The sequence below is a fragment of the Gambusia affinis genome, linkage group LG08, assembly GCF_019740435.1.
Source record: "Gambusia affinis linkage group LG08, SWU_Gaff_1.0, whole genome shotgun sequence".
Taxonomy (NCBI): domain Eukaryota; kingdom Metazoa; phylum Chordata; class Actinopteri; order Cyprinodontiformes; family Poeciliidae; genus Gambusia; species Gambusia affinis.
Window position 1 is genome coordinate 18,188,954 of NC_057875.1, and position 23,414 is coordinate 18,212,367.

The 23,414-nt window shown below is 38.5% G+C and overlaps 2 protein-coding genes across 4 annotated transcripts; both read right to left on the minus strand.

Moving 5' to 3' along the window:
- Nucleotides 1–1,108: 1,108 nt before the first annotated feature.
- LOC122834944 (BTB/POZ domain-containing protein 10-like) lies at nucleotides 1,109–13,020 on the minus strand. Its single transcript, XM_044123523.1, has 8 exons — nucleotides 12,698–13,020; nucleotides 9,203–9,471; nucleotides 8,796–9,111; nucleotides 8,407–8,509; nucleotides 5,357–5,477; nucleotides 3,403–3,600; nucleotides 2,823–2,933; nucleotides 1,109–2,171 (listed from the first exon to the last, which is right to left on the minus strand). The coding sequence occupies exons 1-8, from the start codon at nucleotides 12,823–12,825 to the stop codon at nucleotides 1,714–1,716; spliced, it is 1,704 nt and encodes a 567-aa protein (XP_043979458.1). The 5' UTR covers nucleotides 12,826–13,020; the 3' UTR covers nucleotides 1,109–1,713.
- Nucleotides 13,021–15,482: 2,462 nt separating this feature from the next.
- On the minus strand, nucleotides 15,483–23,046 carry LOC122835405 (parathyroid hormone-like). 3 transcript variants are annotated; one of them, XR_006371304.1, is made up of 4 exons: nucleotides 23,023–23,046; nucleotides 16,680–16,983; nucleotides 16,398–16,495; nucleotides 16,151–16,279 (listed from the first exon to the last, which is right to left on the minus strand). XR_006371304.1 is itself a non-coding variant. In XM_044124465.1 (2 exons), exons 1-2 carry the CDS (start codon nucleotides 16,478–16,480, stop codon nucleotides 16,036–16,038), a joined length of 327 nt encoding a protein of 108 aa, XP_043980400.1. In that variant the 5' UTR covers nucleotides 16,481–16,546; the 3' UTR covers nucleotides 15,483–16,035. The 3 variants fall into 3 exon arrangements, 1 of the variants encoding a protein (XP_043980400.1); XR_006371303.1 differs by lacking the exon at nucleotides 23,023–23,046 and having other exon boundaries at nucleotides 16,680–18,952; XM_044124465.1 differs by lacking the exons at nucleotides 16,680–16,983; nucleotides 23,023–23,046 and having other exon boundaries at nucleotides 15,483–16,279; nucleotides 16,398–16,546.
- Nucleotides 23,047–23,414: the final 368 nt, after the last annotated feature.

Genomic DNA, 23,414 nt, shown 5'->3' on the forward strand with positions numbered 1-23,414 from the left:
TGAAATTGTTTCAGCATTTATACTCAACGGCAGAATAAAGACCATCGGTTTTGAATTTCAGGACAGATTTTGGGGGTTTGAACATCCGGATCAGCTGCTGTTTTAAAGTGGAGTAATGTTGGCTGCTTATCCTGACATCACAGTTTATTAATCCAGTAACTGGACTAAAACTGTGTTTGCTTAGCTTCTTTTTAAAATCGATCTGCCTCTTTGCACCTTTTGGTGGAGATGTTTTAGAAAGTCCTCTCAAGTTGAGGTAAAAATGGTAAAAAAATCTATTCATCACTTTGTCCATCTAACCATCAGTGAATCCACATCCATCCATCAGTGTGCCCATCCTATTGGTCTTACCATTATATGTCCAGTTTATTTATTCACAACCAATCTTTTCATCTGTCCATCATCCATTTGTCCTTCCAGTCAGTCATCCATTTATTTATCCGCCTAATTATATGTCCTTTGGTCATTCTTCAGGTTTTTGCAGGATCCGTATTTGAAAATGTAGTAGTGTGTGACTAACACTAGTACTGGCTGAAATAAATTTGTGTAGAGCAGGCATTCATATTTTAAACAGCCATCTTTTCCTACAATAACATTTCTAGATTTCCTGCAGTTTATACAACCCTCCTCCACCCCCCAAAAAATTAATAGTCATGAAACAACACTGGGCTTTTAGTTGGATTCTAATTTGTTTTATGTTGTAAATGGCAAATTTTTTTTCTACATGTTTATTTTTTTGACATTTGGACTTACTTGGGTAACTTGTTTCACATCTTTTGGAGTTGTAAACAGTTTTAGAAAATGGCCTCAGGAACAACGATAGGGAATAAATGTCCATCCTCTTTTTGCAGATCTCTAATTGAACCTGAATCCATTTCCAGATACGATAGTGAGCATGTCTTGTTGATGAGTCAAAAGACATGCTGACTTCTTTAAAGTTTATCTTAAAATTTATAACTGGTACTTATATTCTGAAACCTACTCTTGCACTTTAATCTATAAACCTTCAGTTCCTATTGCTTTTAGTCTTTTAAAAAATTTTTAAATTACGTTCTAGAGTCTTCTGTTTGCACGCTGAGGTCAAAAACTATTTCAATAAACATTTCCAGAAGTTTGGGAATCCAGTTTATTTAGAAAATGTACATCTTTTCTGACATCTTGTGTGCCCACAGTAGTGACAATAAATCTGTGCCGAGTTTAAAAACAACATACCGTTAACAGGAGTGGAACCTCGTCGCTGTAAAACAGGTTTTTAGAAAGGCCTTTAAATATTTAGGGGAAAAGGAATCTTCACATCTAATATTAAATAAACTATGATGAGGCACTGAAAACAAATGAACCAATCAGGTGCAGGGACGACCACTCGGAGGTCCCGCGCACGCTCCGATAAAACGTAAAACGAGCCTCTTGTCTCTTCGCGTTAACACGCCGCCGCTCCTTTGGTCAGATAAACAGCTGAGACCGAGAGAGGGCGTCTGCTGATGTGCTCCAGAGTTCGGCTTGATTTGGGTGATGTGTTGCAGCAGAAGGCAAAGTGCCGGTTTGCCTCTCAGCAGAAAGAAGAGGAATGGGAGTCTGTGTTCACATTAAGAGGTGCTTTTATTGTTGAAAACTTGCACTGTGCAACCTGGTTCCAGTCGAACCTTCGGCGCCGGCTGCAGCTGTGTGACGAAAGCACTTGTAGTGAACGTGGCTGTGTGGTAGCGGGCGGCGTCACGCTGAGGGGGACGGATTGTCGGGGTCCGGGTCATAGTGGTACGTCGGCTGACAGTGACCGCCGCCGCCGCTGTGTGGCTGCTGGTTGGCGCGGGGCTGGCTCTGGTGTTCCTGCTGGTGCGGGCCCTCGTACGGCTGGGCTCCTGGGTGGTTCTCCGGCGCCTGGCCCGTCGCCGGCTGGTGAGCCTCGTTGGCCAGAGGGGGCAGAGTGTCCAGCTCGTCCACCTGCGGGCCAGGAGGGTGCATGACCACCAGCTGGTCCTGAGGGATGTCGGCTGCGGCGGCCGCCAGGTTGGTGGTGGACTTTGACTTGACGCACTGGAAGTCCACGTGGCGACTCTTCCCTTCCTCTTTCTCCCAGGACATGCGGATGAAGGGACGCTGCACGTAGTTGTAGATGACCTCGGGGCGACCCCCGGGACGTCGCTTCACCTTTTCCTTATACGTTGGGTATCCTGGTGAGGAACGAGGCAGAGTTAAATCCACTGCTGCAGCGGTTCAGCATGTTAGGAAAAATGCACTCATGTTGAAAAATTCTATACACCAGTTGAACTTCTTGGATTTTCCTCCACTTGGTCCTGCCCCAAGTGGAGGAGTTGAAGTGTCTCATTTGTTCACAAATGAAAGAAAACAGGACTTGTGGAGCTGTGAGGTGAGCGTTGTGCCGGTCTGTCGGCTTAACGCTCGTCTACGTTCCTATCCTCATTTATGGTCACTAGCTGTGTTAGCGATCGACAGAACGAGAACACAAATACAAGCAGGTGAAATGAGTTTGAATACAGCCAGCAGCCACAGCAACAGTAGGATGGTTTAGATCAAAACATAGTCTGATAGATCTAGCGTTTTTGCAAGACTTAGAGAAATGTATTGAATTTTGTATGGTTCAGCTACAGATGGTGCACAGTGATCTCCACCAGTAGTACACTAATAGTTTAAAAGTCATTAAACTATACCAAAAATCTCCAGTAAGTAGTTCATTTCTACATTCAGCGTTGCACGATAATGGTTTTGCTCGAGTCTGCAGCAGAGGAGTTTGAAAAAGTCCCATAAATTCACCAAGAAACAGTGAGTTCAGAAAAAATGTTTTTCCCATAAAAGTCAATTACCTTCGATTCCCAGGCGGATTTTCTTCAGTCCTCGGTCCTTCAGCACAGATTTGGCCACATCTCTGTTCTCAATGTATTTGAAGAAACGATAGAGTTTGGTGCTGTAGATAACTGCAGAGAGAATGGACGACTTTATTAAAGCAGCAGGATTTAACAATCATCCCTTTAAAGTACACAGCTAAAACTTCCAAATGTGTCCCTCGATGTGTGTGTGACTGCACAGATTAAAAATAGAAACAGCAATAGCAATGGCATTTCTTTATTAGTTTACAAACTAGTTTACAAACTAGTTTACAAACTAGTTTACAAACTTACAAACTAGTTTGCAAGTTTACAAACTAGTTTACAAGTTTACAAACTAGCTTACAAGTTTACAAACTAGTTTACAAGTTTACAAACTAGTTTGCTAACTAGTAAACTAGTTTACAAACTAGTTTGCAAGTTAACAGAATTAGTGAGAAGGATCTGTTAGAGGTCACACTCAGAATTTACTAACTTGTAAAATAGTTTAAATTCTGAGTGTGACCTCTAACAGATCCTTCTCACAGCCGGCAGTAACAATATGGAGGCTATATCTTACTCTGAGAGTACTCCTCTCCCATCTGTGGTGGGTACTCCTCATCCCAGTCCACCACGTCGTCGTCGGTCAGCACCACCACGTGACACTCCCTCTCCCCGCTCTGGGCGCTGGCGACCATCAGCGGCAGCACCATCTCCTCCAGGTAACACTCGAACTGATGCCGCGCTCCGTCGTTGGACAGCTCGTGCATCAGGGCGCCTGAGTGGACCAATGCCACGTCTGTTAGATTATCCTTTACCGAGCAGCTAAAATGCACCCAGAGGATCACATTACACCAAAACTGTGTGAACGTAATATGACTGCATCTTTTAGGTTTTTTTTGTTAAATATATTTATTTATATTTAGAAAAATAGGATTTTTTTGTTTGTTTGTTTAATTGGCGTCCGCTTTGTGTGCATTCCTGCTTATTTAAGAGAACTGCTTGGATGTTTTCCTGTAGTCATTTAGGACTTCTGTGAAGACCTTAGCAGGAGCATTGGTGGAAACTAAACACTTTGGACTTTGAAGCAAAAGTAACTGATGCAACTTTCAAAATATAAAATAAAAACTTTCAAAAATTTGTTTGTTTTTTAGTGCCATGATGATCAGCAACAAGCATGAAAATTTGGTTACATCATAATATTATTTTTATGCTTGATATATAAAAAGATTTACAATCGCTCTGAAAAAAAAAAAAAAAAAAAAGGAACAGCAAGCCAATCAAATATTATTAATAATTCTGTTACAGTTCTTGGACATCCTTATTTTGACCGTTAAAGTGACTTGAAATTATAAATTATCCATGTTCCAAAAAAAAAAAAAAGGCTTTATGGACAAGACAATTTACACTATATTGTATATTTATGGTTATGGAAAAACAAATATACCAAAGGCAGTTTGACAAAAAATTATTTACTGACCATAAAATCGCAGTGGTTTAAAGAAAGTACTGCTTTAAACTACTGTTTGTCATTAACAGACAGTTATACCTTGTCTGTTGATGAACAGACAGGATTATAACTAACCTTTCTAACTGTTTATAAAGCGCTTCCTAATGTTTCATGAACACCAGCTGTGATTTAAGGTTCACTGTAAAAATCCACTGTTAGAAAATCTTCAGAGGATCTGCTAACCACTGGAACCTTCTGGAAGGACTGCAGTTTTGACCCAAATAAAATCTGCTTGAATGTGACTGTGTCCATTTTAACATTCAGAACATCCTGCCTTTTTTCCTTTTTTTTGTACTGCTACATTTCCTTGTAAGTATTGAATATCTTTAAAAAAAACAGAAGCGAAAGTTTTCTGAGAAAATCTCAGTGTGAATATTCAGATCAGAAACTGATGTCAATAACACAGAGTATGAGATCACACTGCACAACTAAAACCAATTTTAAAAATATGGATTGCTTTTTTTTTTTGGCCCACATAAGCAGTAAATCTCACAGCTAATCATGGCCTACTTAAGAGGCGCAAACAGCAGCAGAGCGCTGAAGCTGCTCCACCCACGTAACTCGCACACAAACAAGCAGCACTGACGAGCGCCTTCTCAACCAAAATATCCCACTGACATCTCCATGTACATGTGGGATGCTGCAGCTGCAGAAAATGTGCATGCAAGCAGACGGCAATTAAGCAGAAACAGATTTGTTTTGACTTTTCATTTCGTTCTTTGGTACTCTTAAGATCAATCACCTGTTTTTGCCCAAGTTTGTGCACACAAGCAAGGAATTTCGCACGTCCACAACATCAGACACTAAATATAGATATAAATCTCATAGTGAATTCATGATTAACCTCATGACATCCGAGTCGGACACAGAAACAAGTTCTATTTTAACCCGAGGATACGACAACTACAAAAGGATCAAGAGACTCACCGAAGTCTGCGCACGGACAAAAACAGAAACTATATTACTCCGCAGCTTTACGCACACAAGGAAACATCTGAGCAGGATGAGGAGGTGGTGTACTCACTGAGATCTCTGCACTTGATGGTGCTGTAGTTGAAGGAGATGCAGAGGTAGTCGCATGCCTCTCTGAGCTCAGGGATGGAAACGCCGTCAGGGCAGCGGATTATCCCCGACTTGTAGTAATCCTGCCATTTTCACCAGCGCAAGCATGCGCACGGAGAAATAATGACACACAGTGAGGAGGACGGTCATGCGCGCACTCGAGCGGAGGAGGGAAAACAAGACGCCATTATTAATGCTGGCTCGCAGAGAGAGAGAACAGAGGGAGAAATAAGAGGGGGGAGGGATGGAGAGCGAGTGATAAAAAAAAAGCAACGTCACAGAGAGAGAGAGAGAAGAGGAGGTCTAAAGAGAGCAAAAAAAAAAGAGGGGGATGATGAAAGCAAAAGCTGCTGATGTCACTATGCCCTTCCTGCTCCCAGTGAGACTCTCCCAGGAGTTTCTACTGATGGTAACCAGAGGAGACGCTCCGGGCAAACAAGACACAAAGCTCTGGCACAACCCACTTCCTGCTCTGCCTCACTCATTTGAATGTGCCTCATTATTTTTCCTTAAAGTCTAAAGATTCCCAGCTAAACCAGATACTTACAAAGATCATACAAAAAAAAAAACAAACCTTGCCCCTCGCCATCCGGCAACAAATCAGACAAAACCTTTTTTCGTTTTAGCTCAACTAGGATTACTGAATTTACTTCTGTTCGCTAAACGCCAAAAATAATTACAGCAGATAAATATTACGTTTCGTTTCTGCCTCTTAAGTCTGAAGTTTATATATGCTGAGATGATCAGCCTTTAAACAATTTCTGAAGTTGGGACAAGGTCATGGCTTTGTAAGCTTCTGCTATGTTCAACACCTCAAACACGCCTTCTGTGTGACATCATGGAAAAGAAAGGAAAGGAAATCAATGTCTTTGTTTCTCCACGTCACCATAGGACACAATCCATGCAAATGTGTTTACCATTACTAACAGTTAGTAGTATACTAACATTACTCTGTTAGTATTCTCCATTTGTTGAAGGAGAACCTGTTTAGCAACATGAAGCAGACTGTAGGGTTGTTGAAATAATCAATCTTAAGTCCAAAGTTGTCATATGCTGAGATGACCAGCCTTTAAACAATTTCTGAAGTTGGGACACATCTTTGTAAGATATAGTCAATACCAAAAATGTAATTAAAAAAATACTCCATCCTGTCAAAGTCGTCATAAAGTGACTGATTCTTATTTGCCCATGCTGGACAAAAACTTAATGATATTTTCAGCACTTGTCTGCAGCTCCATCTCAAACTGTACGACCGCGTACATGCTTTGTGTTTTATTGAGGCATGTTAATGTGAGAGAGATGAGTGAATCTTAAATCAAATGTGCAACCAGAAATGATTGAGGACAAACTTTTTCTTTATGTGGCTTTATCTTTTTTGCCTCTTTGTGCTGCATTTTTTGACAGATGGGTTCTATGTTCATTCATAATGATGGACATGAACCAATTAGCTTTCTTTGCTGCTGCAGGCGCAAGAAAAAGACACAAAGAAGACCAGACAAAAATGGTATATTTGGGACAGAATGAAGAAATAATACTAACCATTTGAAAATATTCGGTAGATCGGATCAACGCCTATGTGGAGGGCGTTTTAGTCCAAATGTAGTCTAATTACAATTGGACTAAAACTAACATACAGTCAGTCACAAATTCTGGTAGTAGTGTTAAGACCTGGGGATGCTTTGCTGCTTCAGGAATGGATGACTTGCTTACTGATGAAACCATCAGAATCATACAGGCTAAGTCTAATCCTAAAAAGCAGAATTCATGGTTTCATCATCTACAGCAAGTCATCCAGTCCTGAAGCTGCAAAGCAGACCCAGGTCTTAACACTACTTCCACCAAGAGCGCTTAAGGTCACGAACTGATGGCTAGGGTTAGAGCTAACCCTAACCCTGTGGTTATCCCTAACACAACCCTAGTGTTAGTCCTAACATTAATGCTAGCAAGACAAGGTCTGATGTCCTCGTCTGATGCACATCAGCACTTCTGATTGGTTGAAAGGGACAAAATTAACTTGCATCTAACTGTGATGCCTTGGCAAATGTGCTCAAAACCCCTCTAATATGGCTGAATTAAAACAATGATACAAACAAAAGAATACATTTACATTTCTGGGCAGAAAAAGTGAAAGAGACATTGCCACCTATCATAAATACTTGATGGTTGTTGCCAAACGTGGCACAATCAGTTATTTGGTTTACAGGACCATTCATTTTCAACATAGGACCAGACGGATGTAGACTTTTTTTTCCTGGAAAAGGGATAAAAAGGAAAGAAATAAAAAAATTTTAACTCGGATTGTACTTGCACTGAATATATGATCTGGGTATCTCTGTATGATGTTAACATTTGTTTTCTGGAATTAGAAATGACCGCTTCACTTAATTCATCTGACACTTTTTGGCAAAAGAAAAAAAAAAAGTCTGACAAACCATGGCACTTCAAAGAAGTGAACAGCTTTCACAGACTGCATGTCTTCAGACATTATTTCCAAGAAAAGTCACCCAGTTCCCAATCAGATCTCCCTACAAGTCTGAAATTAGACATTTCTGTGAATAAACTATGAAAAATAAATAATCTGATCTATCAATAGTTACATATGTCCATCACTAAGAGGCTTTTAACACAAAATATATTTTTATACTGACCATTATATAAGAAAGAAGTGATGCTGGATAGAAGGAATGAACGGATGTACGTGAATAAAACATCAGAGGCTATCCAGCAGAATGAGCTGGAACTCATTTTCCCCCGCAGGGAGAACAAGAAAATACATAAAAGTTGGGATATCTTAAGGAGAACTGGAGCAAGAAAAGGGACAAAGTCTGGTGAGGCAGGAAATAAAGACAACTGGACAGAGAGAGAAGGAGTCGAGTTAATGGGAAAGAAAACATGATAGAAGATAGGAACGCAGTAGAGGACAAGAAAAAAAGGAAAGTGAGGAAACGCAGGAGAAAAGTGGAAAGCAGAAAGTAAGGCAGAAAAAGCAGAACATTCTGTATAAAGTCTCACCAGGATGGCGCGGAACACAGTGGAGCTGATGCCATCAGCCACCTCAAACTCCCCTTTCTCATTGGGCCGAGTGAAATTGTTGTCCCGACAGGAACCAAACATCCTGAAAGCACAGAGCTGATTCAAATAGAGTACGCGCTTCGTTCATAAAACACCAACATGAGGGGAAAAAAAGAATCTAAATGAAATCTCATTCATATACTCAGAAAAAAAAGGACAACCAAATATTGAGATTTTTAAATATGATGTGCTCAAATGGACAATTACCAAATCAAAGAAATAAAAGTGTGCTTGTATTACATTTCTTAATTGAGCATCATCTATGGTTAGCAACCCTTTTCCGACTTCACTCATCACACAGATTATTGCACTGGTCTTGTGGTCATCACCTGCCCAGCATGGTGTTGGGTTGAGCTATAAAGATAGCAGGATCCACCACAAATCTTGTATTGTCCACAATGAGAGTGACTCTCTCCCCTGGTCGCAGCCCACTTCGATGCTCTTTGCCACCAAGGTCATACACGATCATGTCGCAGGATCCTGGGACTAACATTTTGGCGTGGTGGTCTACGCCAGAGGGGCCTAGGGGCCGTGGTATGTGTGCCCCAATCAGACCTCCTCCTACATGTGGATAAGAATGAGATACTCTGGGGGGACGTGGGCTGGATGATCTGGAGGAGGAGCCTCCGTCACCGCGTTCGCGATCTGTGGGAGGAAAACGGATCAATAATGATGGAAAAGCCACTCATTACTGAGTATTCTCGGGTATTTCAGGTTTTTTTGTTTCCTTTTTTACCATGTTGTCGTGTTGGAGAAGTAATATTCCGGATGCATGGCGTGAGCTGGCTCTCCCCTCTCTCGTGTGACGAGTCCCGTGAGCGATCACTGGAGCGTCGTCGCTGTTCCCTATAATGTTCTGCTCCTCCCAATCCCCGTTCCCGGGATCCACCGGCAGACCCGCTGATCCCCCCGCCGCTGGCACCGGCCCCGTACAGACTCATGGTCCTGACCTGATGGCACTGCAACCGGCGGCCGCAGTCCGACCCAGACAAACCACACTGCTCACTTGTGGGGAGAAAGAGTACACAAACAAAGGAACCCTGTTAGAGCTCAATGAAAAAAATTCTTGCAATATTAGTAAATAGTGCGATGAAACTGTGAGTTTAAAATTGTTTCTAGCTCACAGACTTATCAACACCAGATTGTTTTTAAACAATGATCGGTCACTATACGCACAGCTTCACGAATCACAAGTGGAGCTTGTTCTACTATGATTTGTGTCCAAATACTCACAGATATTTTATTCAAAGGGGCTCACTGCACATGCAGTATCCTCTCTATAGGAATTCTGAAATATTTTGTTGTGGAAAACCATCATTCTAAAGACAAATCATTTAGAGAAAGAGAAACAAGCTAAAATGGACACACAATCCTCACATAATGGAGGCTGAAAATGTCCACTTGCAAAATACCATCACCAAAAATGTCAATGTGAGCACAGTTACCAATTGATTTTCTGAGGACTCATCGAATGACTAAACAGTGCAGCTCCAATTTAACACAGCATGTCCAACAAAAGCAATTTGTATGCGATTACCATTTTACTCCAATATTTGCAACACTTACCAGATATTAGCTTGTAATCTGGCATCTCATAGTAAAACCAAACATGTCTGTATTAAACAGCAACCTTACAAGGAGGTGTACTCTGATGCAAAACATTTATATAATTATCTTGTTATAATAAACTACTTTCCTGTGTTTGTGTTAATTAGTGTATCCTGTTCAGCATCCGTGCAACAGCGTAGCTGATAATTTAATCAGCAGTACAGGGCTTTTACAGCAGAAACACATTCAGGTCTCAGTAATGAAGAGAAGCTGGCTCTCATGGGAAACGCTGCAATGAAATATGATGACTATCTACTGGGAAACCGGGGAGACGACAAATGGACACAGCGTGAGGTGTGGGGCATACAGAGCCAGAACTCTCCTACTTTACTTGTGAATATCTCTGTATTAAATAAACGCACTTTTGTAATTACCAAAATATCACGCGTTAGGCACAGTAAAGAAAAATAGTACTTCCCAACATGCAAGATGTTCAGTAGCTGCATAAAAAAAAAAAAAAAAACAACAGAAGTTTGCTTCAACTTTAGCCATTGTCAGGTGATTCTCAACAAATGAGACTAGTCTTTAAACATTAGTTTAGTAATTCACTTCCAAACGTGAAACACAAAAATAAACAAAATGACATTTTTCAAGCACTTATGTTAAATTTGAACTTTATTATCAATAAGCGCGTTTTCATTAGCACTTATAGCTAAGGAAAAGTTCAAATTTGGGTAAAAAATCTGAATACAACATGAGACCAAAACATGGACTTTTAATCCCAGAAATGTTAAGTTATGTCTGATAATCTAATAGATATTGAGATTGTAGATTTAACAGTAGTCAAAAGACGTCAGCTGTTTATAGAGTGCTATATGCAAGCGTATTAATACAAAGTTTAGTGGAAGGAAGAAATTGTGGTAGGATAATCATAGTGCGGAAGGATAATCACTGAAGGAAAATCTGAGAGGAAAAAAATTATCACAGAGTTCATATACTGTAGAGTACATGGATGCAGTAAATTTGGGGGATTTAATTATTAACCACAATCATTAAAATTACCAGAAATAAATGCTTTAAAGTTATCAGTAGGCTAAATGTTTAGTGGGTTTTTTGTTGTTTGTTAATAATTTATTATGTAAAAAAAAATATTTTCATGTTATTCCAACTAATTAAGCAGCACCTGTATGTTTCAACTGAGCCTGAAAGACTAGTTAAGTAACAGAAAAATGCCTCCTGGATATTGTGGAATTTCTAATTGTGCTGGATGGCTGGGATGCTGCTGCTGCTGCTGAGAGAACCATCTGAGCACTGGATACCAGATTGATCGAGAGGCTAATTGGTTAACTGTCTGGGTGAGCAGACGCGGACAACAGTAACAGGAAAAAACTGTGATGAAGCAAAATCAGCAAGCTGATCACAAAATAAAAGCCCCACAATTCGGCGTAGAGACAATGCACCGCTGCTATACAGTCCAAGACACAGAGTTTTATTCGTTTCACCACATTCCTTTTCAGTGCTTAAGACAAAGTAAGCCACAAATACTACTGTTGAACATTTCTTAAAATATATCCAAATTCTATTCACAATGGCAGCATTTAATCTTGGGCAAAAAACCCCAAAACAAAACAAAACAAAAAACAAGACAGTGCGTTCTTTTTTGGCTTGTCCTTGAAGGCAAGGGTAAACATGAAAAAGGAAATGGAAAGATTGATCACAAAAACATGTAGGCACCTCAGCGTGTGCTATGATCCATGCAGGTAAAGCCTCTGAAAGGAGACTAATAATGAAAAGTGTACCTTTTCTTGCATCATTTTCATCACTGACACAGAGAAGTGATAGAATGTGATGATGTACATAACGACTTCTAAATTATAAATGCATTTTTATCCCAAATTGAGGCAAACCAAACATGCGGATCTTGCAGTTAGGACCAGCAGGACGGAGGAAACAAAGGAACCGAAGAGGTAGTTTTCCACAGAGGGCATGCAGATCTTCTCATCTTTCACACAGCATTGTGTGTCTCCAGCAGCCAAGATTTCAAACTGCCAGAATGAAAAAGACATTTCTTCTTTCTAATATTTTACTGCTGGGTAAAAAAAAAAAAAAAAAGACGTGACAGTTTTGGTTCTCTTAGTTTTCTTTTTGCAAAAAGGTTAGGTCAGGTGCTTTAAAAGGCAATGGATTGAGGTAGAGCAAGTTCATACACTTATCTAAAGACAGAATATCTTAGACAAAGATTTAAAGTGCCCAGGCAGTCTATTAAAAGCACAAGGGTGAGAGTCATGAGGGTTGAGGGTCCAATCAATTATTTAGGGGCTGCTGACACTGACACAGCAATGGGCAAAGGCAAAGAGGCTGCTCTGTGGCAGAATGGGGATGATTTTATCAATTTCTCAACTGCAAATAACAACAAAAATAATGTATTTTCACAAAGAAATCCAAAGCAAAATTTGTCACATTATGGAATCATCCATCTTGCTGTACAACAGAGAAAGCAAGAGAGTCCCGTGGTGGATGGGATTCGGGTCGCTGGCTCTCCATCGGTCGCTCCTGTAGTTATTCACAAACAAAGAGCGGTCCGCTAACAGCTGGCAACACATCCTGCAATGACAGAGCTAAATAATAATAATAAAAAAATAAATAAAAAAAACTCCGTGCTTTGAAAAGAGCGTGCACGTACCGGTCGTTTTCACCGGGCCACGAGAAGACAAAGCAGCAGGGAACAAGCTGCGGGATGACAGCGGCACAAAAGCCTTGCGCTCCTCCGAACAAAGCGGGCTTGCCAGCAGTTTCAGCATCATCGCTCATTACTTTCCAACTTCATCCGCATCGTTTAGAGCGGACAGGTCGGACTTTAACTGGCTGGTAACAATACACCGGGTTAATCGGAAAAAGCTTGATTTAGGTCTGCGAGGCGAAGGAGACGCTCCGGCTGGTCAATCAAAGTCACCGTAGGGACCCGAAACTGTGAATGGCCGCGTGCTAGACTGAATCAGAACGATGCTGCCTTCACGGACTCTTTGTAAAGTGCCGCTTCGGAGTCTTCTGCGTCTTCCTGGGGCGCTTTATTGCAGCTGCGTGTAAATATTGATTAATCGAACGAGAGATATGTGGAAGGTCAGCATAAATTGTGAACTATGTTGTATGTGAAATTATTTAAGTAATCGTACAGAGGTAGTCGATAAATTCCTTTATATGAGAAAAGTGTCATGATAAAGGACTAAAAGGCTGTACAAATATACAATAAAAAACTGACTACATGTAGAACCACGTTAGCTAAATCAGTGTTCTCTATGCTTAGAGAGCTAAAGGGGCATGAGGTACTATTGCTTGACAACAAAAGTAGTGAATTAGCCACACATGGCACCATCTCATAGCACTGAGTATAATAGCTATACACTTTACATGTTAAATAAAACTACAATTTGTTAGACTAAACTTTCCAAAGATTTCACACCTTTATGTACATTAACAAATACACAATAGAAAAGTTCACTCTGAGTTTATAGAAGATTTTGATAAAACTTCCATTTTTAAAGCAAACGAGGAAAGAAAAGATACGGAAAGAAGTAAGGATGAGAGAGGGCAAAAAATAAAATGACAAGGAAGCACACAATTGTCCTTATGCATGATTGTGTAAATATGTATCCATGTGCACATGCATAATTGTGCACACAAGGACAAAATGCCAGTAATTTGGTCACTTTGTAAAAGGTTTCATAATTGCAAGATTTCCCACAAAAAGAAAGGCAACATTACTGTTAAAGTTAGCACATTTAGCAGGGTCACAGAAAGCTTAGCTATATCTGACAAATAAATTCACGTGTATTATTATTAGTCCAGTTCTTGCCCATCCGAATTTTAAAATAATATATTATTTCTCAAACAGAGCTGCATGTTAGATAGGAGATTAGCACAAATCTCGACATGAATCCTCTGAGTACAGAGACTGCATCTTATCAAATGACTGCTGAAGATAGCCTACATGGATAAGTGAATATGGGCAATGGATGGACGAATTTCCTTAACCTTTAATATCTACACAAACCAAATAAGCAATTCTAAAGTTAAACATTATTTAAGCAGTTGGTTGCTACAGCAGCCCATTACAAAAACAAACTACTTACTCTAATTTCTCTTGGACAGATCGATAAAATGCTTACAGTAACACACTTTAACAGACACAAAATAGTTTGTTGTCTTAATTAAAAACGTGTTCTAAAATGCCTAATTAATTCTGGTATTACACTAACAACTTTTTTTGGCCCATATTAAGCACTGTTTGGATAGATTGGCAGGTTTCAAAATTATGTTGTCCTCCACTTGCATATTTTTTCTAACTTTTCCAAGTACACTAGGTAAAATATGCTATATATGATCAAGCGTAAGGGCTAGAAATAGGAAAAGCTCAAAGACAACCTTTCAAAAGTCACAAAGAATCATTTCTATGACTTTTGCGAAACATCGAGAAACGAAGAGTCTGTCAAAGCTTTTACAGTCTGAAAAAGCCAGAAATAGAGGCTTTTCATTAAAATGATCAAAAATACAGTGAATATTACCAACAAAAAAAAATTTACAACCTGAACTGAAATCTGAATTTGCTTATTTTTTTATTATTTTTGCCATCATCTCATATTTCCTTGCCAATAGATGATACAATGTGTTTTCGAACTTGGATGGAATATTTTTGTCTTATATGTTTCCGTTAAAACGATGAGCTCTGACATTTTATCTGGGAAAGTAACTCGCTTTTATAGCTGCTTCCAAATATGAGGCAGCACATCGAGGAAAAGGATATGTATACGTTTTGATCTGTCCTTTTTGACTTTTCCTTTACCTTTTTATTGTATATCCGCTTTAATGCTAACATTCCCTCTTATGCTTGAAGTTGTCCAATAGAAAACAATGTAGGCGTTCTTTCGCTAGATGTAAATTTATCATGAGAGTAGAATAAAATAAAAAATACTTCGCCTCAAATTTTGCACAAACCTTACAGCAGATAAGAGGATTTTTGTGTTATTTTGCTAGCTTAAATTAGCGCTAAGCTTTCATTCACAACCGTTAGGCTGCTAACGTTAGCTAGCTGCTACTATAAAGAAGAGTTAAAAACATCATTTACTCACCTTCTGCAGTTACATTCCAGTTTGACGTATCTACTGGCTACTTAAACAGCTAAATAATCCATCAGTTCAAATGCGGAGAAGACAAAATTTTCAGGGTTTTCCTCTGAAAATCGTCGCCTACACCAACTACTATTTGCTAGTAGATTTGTTTTGGTGTGAAATTCACGTTTAAGATATCGCGAGAAATTTGTTTAGTCTCTGAAAGGCACTCCTTTTCAGTTGCTTGGCTCTTGCCTGTTCTTGTTCTTGTTTTTTTTTTTTTGCCTCTAATTCAACTAATAAATGAATTAAATAAGGTTGACAAACAAACAAAGGACGATTTTTAAAAAATTTATTTTACCTCTCTCATATCACTATAGACTCATCTTTTAAACACAACATTGTGCTTTACAATGGCATTGTTATAGTATATAAAAATACAAATTTTTTTATTTTTTTTAAGTACAGCTTATCAGGCTATCTACAGTGGGTTAACTATGTTTTAGCCCAATCAGATGGCATATCAAACATTTAATGAGTAGGAAACATGCATGCTACACATTTAACCTTGATAAACCCAACATTAGGGCTTTGTCTGCGCAAAATACACAAAAAACAAAAAAACAAAAAACCAAAACCATAATTGGTCCAGTTCAGACTAACTCCTTCATGTTGTTTTTTTTTTAAAAAAAAACAAGTCGTTCAATAAAAGTGCAGCTACAGCAGAAGATCTGCCTAACAGAGGCACATAAATAAAAATGTCATAAATAAAGTTGAATAAATAAGCAATAAAAAACAGGTAAAAAAAATAATAAAATAAGAAATAAACTCAAAAGCAGAATATAACTAAGATGTTGGAAATGTTATGTGAATGCTGTCAAATAATAATAAAAAAAATAGATAAAGAAAAAAATCATCACTGCTTTGATTTGAGGAGGTTCTCCAGAAAGTCCAAAGCTTCCTTTATCTCCTCTGGTGTCAGCTCGGTCAACTCCTCAGGATGTAATCTTCTCTTCCAGCCCTCCATGTCTCCACTGCTGGGCCGGCCCGCAGCATTGTGGATGTCTTGGATCCTGGTTTGCAGCCACTCGCGGCGCTCCTGCACCTGCTGGTGGTGTCTCAGGTTGTGCATGAGCTGCACTTCGCTCACTGTCCTTTTACTGCAGAATCATCATAATAGCAGCATTAACATTCCAGTAATAGTCTGTCAGTGCACAAAAAAGTTTTATACTATTTTTAATCATGTGGGTCAAAATTTTAACTAACCGGCGCAATTACCTGAGAGGACGCCCTTGGCAGTAAATGGAAAGGTGTACAACACAGAAGAAGATTACAAGAACTTTAAAGTCCATGTTTTGCATGTTGACCTTTACAACCTGTTGAAACAAATAGACTTTTTCAAAACCATGCTTTCCCCTAAATCTTAGAATTAGCTTCACGTGTATATCATACACTGAAATACAAAGCATTATTGTTCTTAGATACAAAAGAGTAACCCTATTGGATTTAAGGCATTTGGCTTCCACTTGATTCGGAACTGACGGGTCGAAATGAACATACCTGTGGTGGAGTTGCCTCCTTCTCCTCAGTGTGATGAAAGATAAAATATGGTGCTATAGTCTCTTAAGTCAGCCAGTCTGGTTTGGTGGTTAGCTCCTATTAGTTATGATAAGCACTGGACTCCACAAGCTCCTTTTATAGCCCCGGTATCCAGTTGTTGATGAGCTGCTTTCATTATTGCTGTTGATGTCATACCTCCAGCTTTTGGAGGGGGCAGGACACAAACGACAACACCTCCTCTTCTCTGCTGTCATATGGCATCAAGTGAATGGCTTTGAACCCAAATGCTTTCAAACATTGGCGACTGGGGAAAAAAAAAACATGTCCAAACAGAGAATCTGAGAATTTTACAGGAAGCTTTATGTTAAGCTATTATAAAGTTTCTTCAAAGCCCAGAAAACCATGTTAAATGTTAATTACGCTAACAAAAGCAGCCATAGAATGATTGGAGGTTTCTTTTGTTTGAGTTTTGGACTAAACTTTTCCACCTATCTTAAAATGTGTGTTTAAAACTTCTTCCCACATTTTTCCTTCCTTGGATTTTTTTTTTCTTCCATCTCTGAGAACTCCTCATACCAATTGGTCCACATGTGATGTGACCTTTTTTGTCTCACTCCAAGCATGCCTAACAACAATGGAGGCAACATTTGGATGGATTTATGACTCTCATTGACTATTAGAGAGTCTCCCCGGTTACATAGACACTAAACTCAAGAATTAACATTGTTTTAATGAGTTTGCCTCTCAAAAAAAAAGAGCTTTTATACCAACTTGACGTCAGAGGAAGCATCTTGAATCCAAGGTTAAGGGGGAATTTGGGAGATGTGTTGTTGGTCGACGCTGCTGTCGTCACTGTCGTAGGCATGACTGATGGGCTTGTGTACATGAGTGTCATTCAGGGCCACTGAACATCAGGTATTCATAGGTTTAACATTGATTTATACGTTTTATCTTATTGCAACAGTTACTGAAAAGGTTAAAGGAATGTCTCAAATTCCAGTTGGGATACGTTGCAGTGCAGATGAGGTATGTTCAAAACTGCTGCAAGAAAGTGAGCTTAAGCATACAGGCAGTCATAAATTCTATCTTCGGCGACCAAAAGTATCTGCAACAGATATGTACCCTGAAAAACCTCAGTCTGAACATCAGTCAATCAGTCAGTCTGGGGTTACATGAAGAGGCAGAGAACTTCGAAAGCTCAGAGACATCAATGACCCTGAAGTTATTAAGAATGCTTGAACGAATATACCTTGAAAAACTAAATGATTGATTGTTTGCTTTCTTTGCTTTATTTTTTTCAGCTTATGTGCATTAATCCCACAAAAATACATTATGTCTTTCAGATGTTCAGTGGATAAATTTACCTCACAATGTGTCTTTTCATCTGAAAGCCATCAACACTCCTCCTTATAAAATTGGAATGATCATTAATCTAGCAAACATCCCCATTCCTCACTTCATGTCTGTCATATGATCATCTGGGTTAAGCCCATCTGTAGCTCTTCAGCTTTCAGGCAGGTTTCCCCCTCAAAGGTCACTGATCTGCAGCAGCAAATAGCTCACACTGAAAAGAAGCCCCAAGCTTCTTATTTTGGTCGCATACATTCCATATTACATAACAGTGGTGGTTTGAGTTTTCTAAATATAGCAGGAGCAGGGTATGGCTCTGTTTATGTTCTGCAAGCTTTGAAATATGAGGTGATTCCTAACCAAAAAGGGTGAGAAATGTCAATTAGACATTCCCGCTATTGGTTCTAGAGTGTTTGATCTAATTATAGTGACTACTAGGAAAGTAAAAGTCTTGCTCTAAAATACCAAACCAGTGTTTTTTCAGAAGCCTCAGAATGAGTTCTGCAAACACTCTTGCATTACAACCATCCAAAAATATTGGCATTTATCATCCAGTAGTCAAGTGTTCACATAATTGCCTTGACTGGACAACAGATAAAATTGTTTACATACCATGGTGGCACAATTTGTGGTTGATCGGCACAACCCCTAAAAGCCTCTTCTTGCTTTTCTGTGATACTATTACTGACAATACGGGTCACAGCTTGTTGAGAGCTCATCTGCCAAAGACATTAACCTCCAACCTTTGCTTACGTCCTACAGCTTGTCGTTCTTATTACCTCATGCTCCCTCAATGTGCAGGGGGTTCACCTGCGGCAAGCAAAAGCAGTGAGATGGATGGGATGTCTTAAGAAGACAGTAATCCCATATTGACATCCAAAGAAGTCCCAACAGCCTCATCCTCCCTGGTGACAAGTGACAAGCATGAATTAACAAGGAGACATAATGTGAGATGACTGAAACTGTAGTGCAAAGTGGGGCTGTCAACATGGTGATTCCCTGCTTACATGTCGGGAAGCACCCGGACATCCCGACATCCACAGCTGCTCCTGGTCAGGTACACCAGAAGGGGAAGCCTCTCAACAAGACTCAAGAATAGTTGGTGGGCAGTAAAGAAGGGAAGTGCTATTTTCAGGTTACACATTGACTTTTTGAAAATATTTGGCTCCATGTTTGGGATGAGTAACTTCAGCAGTTCATCCCAAATCAGATAGAAGAAAGTATAAGAACGAGAACAGCAACTGAGATTGGCCAAGTACATAATGTTACTTTGCCTTAAACTTATAGTGTTAAACTAAGACCTTCACAAGTCTGCAAAGTCTCTTGCAAAAATATATATGTGTACCTAGTGCCACGTTTACATTTTATCTCACTAACTAGTAATCTTTTCTGTATAGTGAAGGTCTATAATAACCCTTTCTCATTTATCTGTAGGCAAAAAATTATTTTGCCGTATGCGTTGCCATCATTTAATTGCTCAGCTCTAATTACAACCAATAATTTCAAAAGTTTCTTTTGAGAATTTATGTGATAGATCAACAGAAGGTGTTTCACATATGGGATACATGGTTTTACTTTCTGTCTTTTTTTTGATAATCAGAAATGAACATTTAAATGATAATCAAAAAGACATGTTGCGTCAGATGTAAAAACACAATTTAATGGGAGTCACCCCCATGATCCCTTCAGCTCTGTCAGACTAGCGACAGCAGCAATTAGCAAACCTGGTGGAACTGGGTATCCACAGAGCTCATTATATGAGCGACTTCTCAGTGCAACACTGGTAAAAACCTTGTTAAAGGCTTGACAGAGAAAGGTTGTGAAGGCAGAGAGACAGAAAGAGCAGGAGCTTCATAAAGAGACGGAGGTCCAATTTTAAGGTGTTAAATGGTGAAGTCGAATTTCTTTTAAGTCATGTTTTACATAGCGATTGCATAGAAAGTCATGGCCTTTACTTGTTACACTCTACTGTTGTCAGTGTATTCGGTCGTTTTCGATATTTGTTTTGCTTAGGACATTGATATTAGTAGTTAACAGCTATCACAGTAAAGGTTCCTGCAACAATTTTGCAATGACAAATGATAGTTGTGTTGAGACATGATCAGAGCTGTTGAGAAGAAAATCTGCAGACATGTACAAAGAAAACAGAAAATAATTGCTGCTGCCCAAAGTTCTGCACAGTCTCACCTAAAGACACATCTTTGATTATGTTCTTAATGCATAGATGCCAGAGTCTAGCCCTAAAGAGCCACTATCCTGCAACTTTTATCCCATTCTTATACATCTCAATTAAATTGCTGAATCCCCACATCAGTCATTCAGCTCTAAAGAAGTCTACCAAAGCCTTTAATTCAGGGGTGTCAAACACATTTTGGTTTAGGGGCCGCATACAGCTTAATCTGATCTCAAGGGGCCCACACAAGTAAACTCATTGCAAGATTAAATAGAACTAATACAAGTGGGCTTGTTGTTGATTTTTATATTAAACAAATTTTACTTTTACAAAATATATTATGAAAAGCCTCAGAGTTTTTAAGAAAAGTATGCAATTTCAACAAAAATAAAAAAAATAAAATTTGCAGAAAGATGAGAAAATTGGGTAGGTGCATGAATGGGTTGATAGATAGATAGATATCTGTCTGTCTGTATATATTTAGATATAGTATAGAAAGGTAGCTATTTAGTCAATACATTTCCTTGTTTCTTGACTTCTTGTCAATAGAAGAAATGTGACCTTTGAATTGTTCTGTTACTTTATTTCATACAGAAAATTCAACTTCAATTAAAAAATGAAAACAGCTTTTATGTTAAAAAAGTATTTTTTTATATATATAAATGAATAACTTCAATCATTTAAATACAGTTTACTTTTTACAATAATGTATTACAGTGACACTTTTGTAGCTGGTTGTTGACATTAATTATACTGTAAGCAGAGGAGTAACAGTGACTGATGAGATGACGTTCACATGCAGTTCATCAACCCTGACTGACCCTTCTTCCCGTAACTGCAGACTGCCCCCTAAGGCAGTACAGTATAATTTTACTGCTACCAGGCACCACCACACCACACTGCTAGAGTCATATTTCTTTTTTAAACAACACAACTGGTGCTACTGCAGGTCGTATTTTAAAAAAGAAGATTTGCAGTGAGATGACAAAATTGCATTTGAAAGAAAGTTTAACAAGAAACTAACGGGCTGCTAAACACAGTCATACTGTGCTGCATTCAGTTCTCTGTCTAAAACCGATAGCTCAAACCAATAGAAGTCAGAAAAGTCATAGTTTGGTATTTGACAAAAATGTATTTGACAGTGACAACTGCAGCATACATAAAAAAAAAAATCCTAGGAACAATTAATTCATGGGAAAAGTTGTGTCAGGGAAATTATTGGTTAATAATGTAGCTCAATATATGCAAACCTCATTTTTCAGCTTTCATTTACAAAAAAAGAAGAGGATGTTTAAGCACAATCAATCTGAGAGGATTATTTCCAGGTTTATACCATCGGCATGGCAACAGAAATCTCCCCACAGGCAAAATTACAAGACCCCAACCATAAATGTGGGAGCATAATGAACCCATAAAGCTGGAGGATTATAAGATTTTTTAAATCATACTTCCAACAACAAAATTGCACTAGGAGAGCTCTAAATGGGCTAATCTTAGATGATCAAGAAGCACACAGCTGCTTTCAGTGCAAATTATTTGAGCAATTATTGTAATGCCTCTTTTTTTTTTCTTTCATCCTATAATTAACTGACAGGGAGAGAAAGAGAGAAACTGAGTCATATATTCATCACACAGCAGCCAACTCAGAGTTATTGTGGTTATCTGAAGCTTTACTACTATGACTTCAAATCAAAAATAGACAATATATTTTTCACTGCAGTTTGGCTTGGCATTATAAAAGTCCACAGATGATGAACAGCGATGTTGGTTCATGCATCTTCAAAACATATAAGCATTCAGTCTCATCTATCAGAAATAATTGCTTGGTTTGGCAGTATTTACAGTCTCTACATTATAAAAGCTCTCCAAAGATTTATGATTGTGAGGATATCACATCCTTGGCAAAGAAACCAGCAAAACTTTAGAGCATAACGTTGCTACCATCATGTTTCACTGATGGTTGACACTGTGAGTTTGGTGGACTGATGTTTTAGTGCAAGAGCTTTCGGTGCTGTGGCCCAAAAGTTTGAGTATAGTTTCATAAGACAGTAACAAGTTATCACAAGTTTATGGGAGACTTTACTCAAGCCAGGATGTTATTTATTTATTTATTTATTTATTTATTTATTTATTTATTTATTTATTTATTTATTTATTTATTTATTTATTTATTTATTTAATCCTGGAAGTTGACAGCATAACATTTCTACAGCTTTCTTCATCACAGTTGTAGAAATGTTCATGTAAAATTACCATCCTCTCATGTTTTATTCTTTGACACTAGTTCTATTTTTGTGTATTTTATTTTTTGTAGGAGGTTTCTTGTCGGTTTCTTGTAACTTTTGCAACTATTCCACAAACTGAAGCTTTATCCAAAAGATACAAATATGCCAATGCCAGAAAAAACTTGCAAGAACTATTGGACATTATTTAAGGTTCTTCAGTTTCACACTAATTGATGGCAGGTATGATAAGAACAATACTTTCATTTATCCGTACTTAGAAACAAGGCTGGTGATGTTAGTTAAGTAATAACTAACATTATTAGTTATTACTAATAACTTAACATTAAGTAGTTAAGTTATTACTTAACTAATCATATTTCCAACAACATTAAGTAGTTAAGTTATTACTTAACCAGTAACTTAACTACTTAAGTTATAACTTAACTACTAACATTATTACTTAATGTTAGTTAAGTAATAAGTAACATTACCAGATTTTTCAATAAAATTTGGTTGATTAAGTAAAAAAATTATCTGTTCATTTTTTCTCATCCTAGGATTAAACTAAATAAAAAATGTACCCAAAGTGTTTTACCCATGGAGAAATTGCTGAACTTTTTCAGGTTGAATTCACAGTCAAGGCAGGTAGGTCGGCAGAGTTGACCTTCCTGCATAAATGAAGCAGAAAAAGAAGAAAGGGGCTTGAGGATGGTACAAATCTGCAAGTCATAATGTGCAATTCAACACCTCAGGCAAGAGACAAACGAGTTTATACAAAAATTGACAACAATCTAATGCATCTATTCAGTCTCTCTTTGCACATCAGCAAGGCCAAATATGTCTGAGAGCTTGCAACGACCCAGACATTTAAATGGGTCCTATTTTCAGTTTTCGATAGACTCACCATATGTGGCGTTTTCTAACCTTTGTGGATGCAGTTTCTGCATCCTTTTATGCCTATGTAAAAAAAATAAAAGTACCAGTGTC